This window comes from Nestor notabilis, unplaced genomic scaffold, assembly GCF_000696875.1.
Source record: "Nestor notabilis isolate BGI_N333 unplaced genomic scaffold, ASM69687v1 scaffold19136, whole genome shotgun sequence".
NCBI lineage: Eukaryota > Metazoa > Chordata > Aves > Psittaciformes > Psittacidae > Nestor > Nestor notabilis.
The window spans coordinates 338-3,137 of record NW_009931653.1 but is presented as its reverse complement, the minus strand read 5'-3'; the positions used below and the strand labels follow the sequence as shown (position 1 = coordinate 3,137).

At 53.5% G+C, this 2,800-nt stretch overlaps 1 protein-coding gene across 1 annotated transcript; it reads left to right on the top strand.

Annotated features, from left to right (window-relative positions):
- Positions 1 to 482: 482 nt before the first annotated feature.
- On the top strand, positions 483 to 1,043 carry LOC104406898 (ribonuclease P protein subunit p25-like protein). Its single transcript, XM_010016015.1, has one exon. It carries the CDS (start codon positions 483 to 485, stop codon positions 1,041 to 1,043), a length of 561 nt encoding a protein of 186 aa, XP_010014317.1.
- Positions 1,044 to 2,800: the final 1,757 nt, after the last annotated feature.

The following is a 2,800-nucleotide window of genomic DNA, read 5'->3' as shown; positions in this document are numbered from 1 at the left end:
CCACAGCGCTCAGAGCCTCACGACCTTCCTTCTGTGACAGAAGTGAGCTGTTGCAGGTGAGCCGTGCCTGGGTTCATCGTGCCCATGTTCCAGTGCGTCTCACGGGGCACAGTCGTGCTCAGTGTATCCCTGGCTTCTGTTCCTCATAACTTGAGCTCACCCGTTCTCTGTTTTGCCCTGAGCTATAGCCTGTATTTCTTACTTCATCCAGCTAAGCCCACAACACCAACCTGCTGCCTTTCACCACCTGCCTGTCAGGGCCCAGGCTGCCCTGTGGCAGTGTTAGTGCTGCAGGTAAGTGCTGGGGAAGACTGGGCACAGTCGGCTCCCCCGCCTGATCTTTTGGATATGCCTTTTCAGGATCCCCAGCTCTGACAGCTCAGAGCACCCTTTAGAGGAAAGGTTGTAGCTAATTGTGGTGAGGGTTCCTTTGCAGTGGGAGTTTGTATTAAGAGATCCGTTTTCCTTTTCAGCACCGCAGAATGGAGAACTATAAGAAGACCAAAATTGTGGAGAAACCTTGTCTTCATCCTTTCACCAACTTGCCCCCTGACATCATTGAAATGAAGGTGAAGGATGGGAGCAAAATCAGGAATCTGATGGGCTATGCCATCAGCAAGATGGAACTGGACTCGGTGAGGCAGATTCTTTTCACTGGCTCAGGCAAGGCCGTCAGCAAGACCATCACCTGTGTGGAAATCATGAAACGAAGGCTCAAAGAACTGCACCAGATCACCAAAGTGCTCTTCAAACAGATCGAAGAGATCTGGGAACCCATTGTGCCTGAGGCAGGCCTCGATACCTTGACAGTGAAGAGAAACATTCCTGCCATATGTGTCCTACTCAGCAAGGATGCCCTCAATCCCCAGGAGCCCGGGTACCAGGCGCCGGGCTCTTTTGATGCCTTCTGGATTGAGACGCTTACAGCAGAGTCCCAGGGCCAGGTGAAGAGGAAGCAGGGTGGAGGCAGGGGAGCCGGCAGCATGGGGAAGCACCCTTGCTCCACGGGAGGAGCGCCTCGGGAGCCCTGCGCCAAGTCTTGACACACCAGCGCCGCGTTCGGGTGTAGTTTGGGGGAGCGTCGGAAACAAACCAGCTGCTGCTGCTGGAAAGCTGCTGCTGAACACGGGGGCTTGCAGAGTGGTCAGGGGAGGGCAGGAGGAGTTCACCGTCTCAATAGGCTGTGTCTGTAGGTGTCTGAGCTGTGTTTTGACAAGTTCCCTTGTCAACTAGCTGCCAGGCTGTACACGTTAGCGTGCGGTTCAGGGATCACGGGAGGTGTCTGCTTGAGCATGGTTCAGGGGAGACAGGAGTCCTCTGCTTGAGCAGTGGCCGTTGGCCTCAGCAGGGGTGGTGCAGTGGCCTTGGCAGGAGCCGTGCACACCAGGCACTGTTTGTGCAGTCAGGATGTGGCTCTCGCTGCGGTGTGGAGGGGAGATGGGGCCTGGCGTGCATTCCCAGACAGTGAGGCATGGGGCTTCTCCGCCTCAGAGTCCATCTGCTGAGCCTGTGGGGCAGATTGAACATAGGACTGCAGGAATACAACTCCATCTATGTGCACGTAGCTCCCTTTGTATCCTTCCTTCTGCCAAAGTGGGGTTGTAACCAACCTGAAATCCTGTACCTGCGTGAGAGCCCGGGGTGGTGTGTTGGTAAGCTCCAGAGGACCCTGTTCTTTCCCCTTTCTGCTCCTTCCTAATGCACAGGGGTGGGTTTGAAATAAATTTTCCTGTTCATTTAACGTGAAATTTGTCATGTCTTCCTCACCCCGCTGGAGGTCACCCTGTCAGCGCCGTTGCTGGGGCTGCGGCTGCTGTCTGGAGCTCTGCTCCCTCAGCTTCCCAGAGGAAGAGGGGACTCCCTGCTCCTCTCTTGACTGAAAACAGATGCGAGGTGGGAGGTTTCTTCCTGCCATTGCTGTTCACCTTTAATACCCAAGAAAGGTCAACGTTGTGGGCTTGTTTTTCTGGGAAGCATTTTCCTTTTGCCATTTTTTTGTTTTGTTGTTTTAAACCAACCAGAACTGTTTTGGCAGAATAGTTTCCCTCCGGAGCAGCTCTGGTGAGTGGTGCTGGGCAGGACGGAGTGAAAGGGTGAGCTCCCACCAGCACAACCCCTCCTCATGCTCCCCAGCACTGCCTGTGTTGGCAGGCTGCAGCAGGACCTGATGCTCTGCTTTGTCAAGTCAACAAGAAACAATACAAACATTTAAAGAAGAGATTTTACCTACATCCAGGCAGCAGGAGAGATGGTGGGTTACCCACACGACCTGATGCCTGCACAGACAAGGCTTCTCCCATGCTGCCTTTGCACCAGCAGGAGCTCTTACCAGCCAAAATCCTTATCCTCTTGCCTTCTTGTGGTCTCATGCTCTGCCCCACTGTTGTCCCTGGAGCTCATGAGGTGGTCAGGAAATGCCCAAACCCCTCTGTGGTGCTGGTGCAGGTGACAGGGCAGAGTTAAGCTGCTTTATGTTGGTGCTGCTCCCAGCTGCTGCTCACGTATGTCTGAGGAGGAGGCTGCTTTTTTTGACTAATTAGCAGATTAGTGATAAATGCCAAGGAAAGATGTTCAAGTGTCTGAACAAACAGCTTCTGACATTGCAGCAAGTGATGTGTTTGTGTTTGTTTACTGTTAAAAGCACCCTCTTGGAGAAGTGCCAGATGCTCAAACAGCCCATGTAATCCCCCCTCGCGGCGGTGGTGGATTTTAATGCCTTCTCACCAAACCTGCAGAGTTACTTTGCTTTGTTTCACAAGCGGCCCTTGGCTGACTGAGTGCCCCAAGACTGCAGCAGATC

Excerpts from the sequence above, each read along its gene's own strand:
- LOC104406898 (XM_010016015.1), top strand. The coding sequence starts at position 483 with ATGGAGAACTATAAGAAGACCAAAATTGTGGAGAAACCTTGTCTTCAT.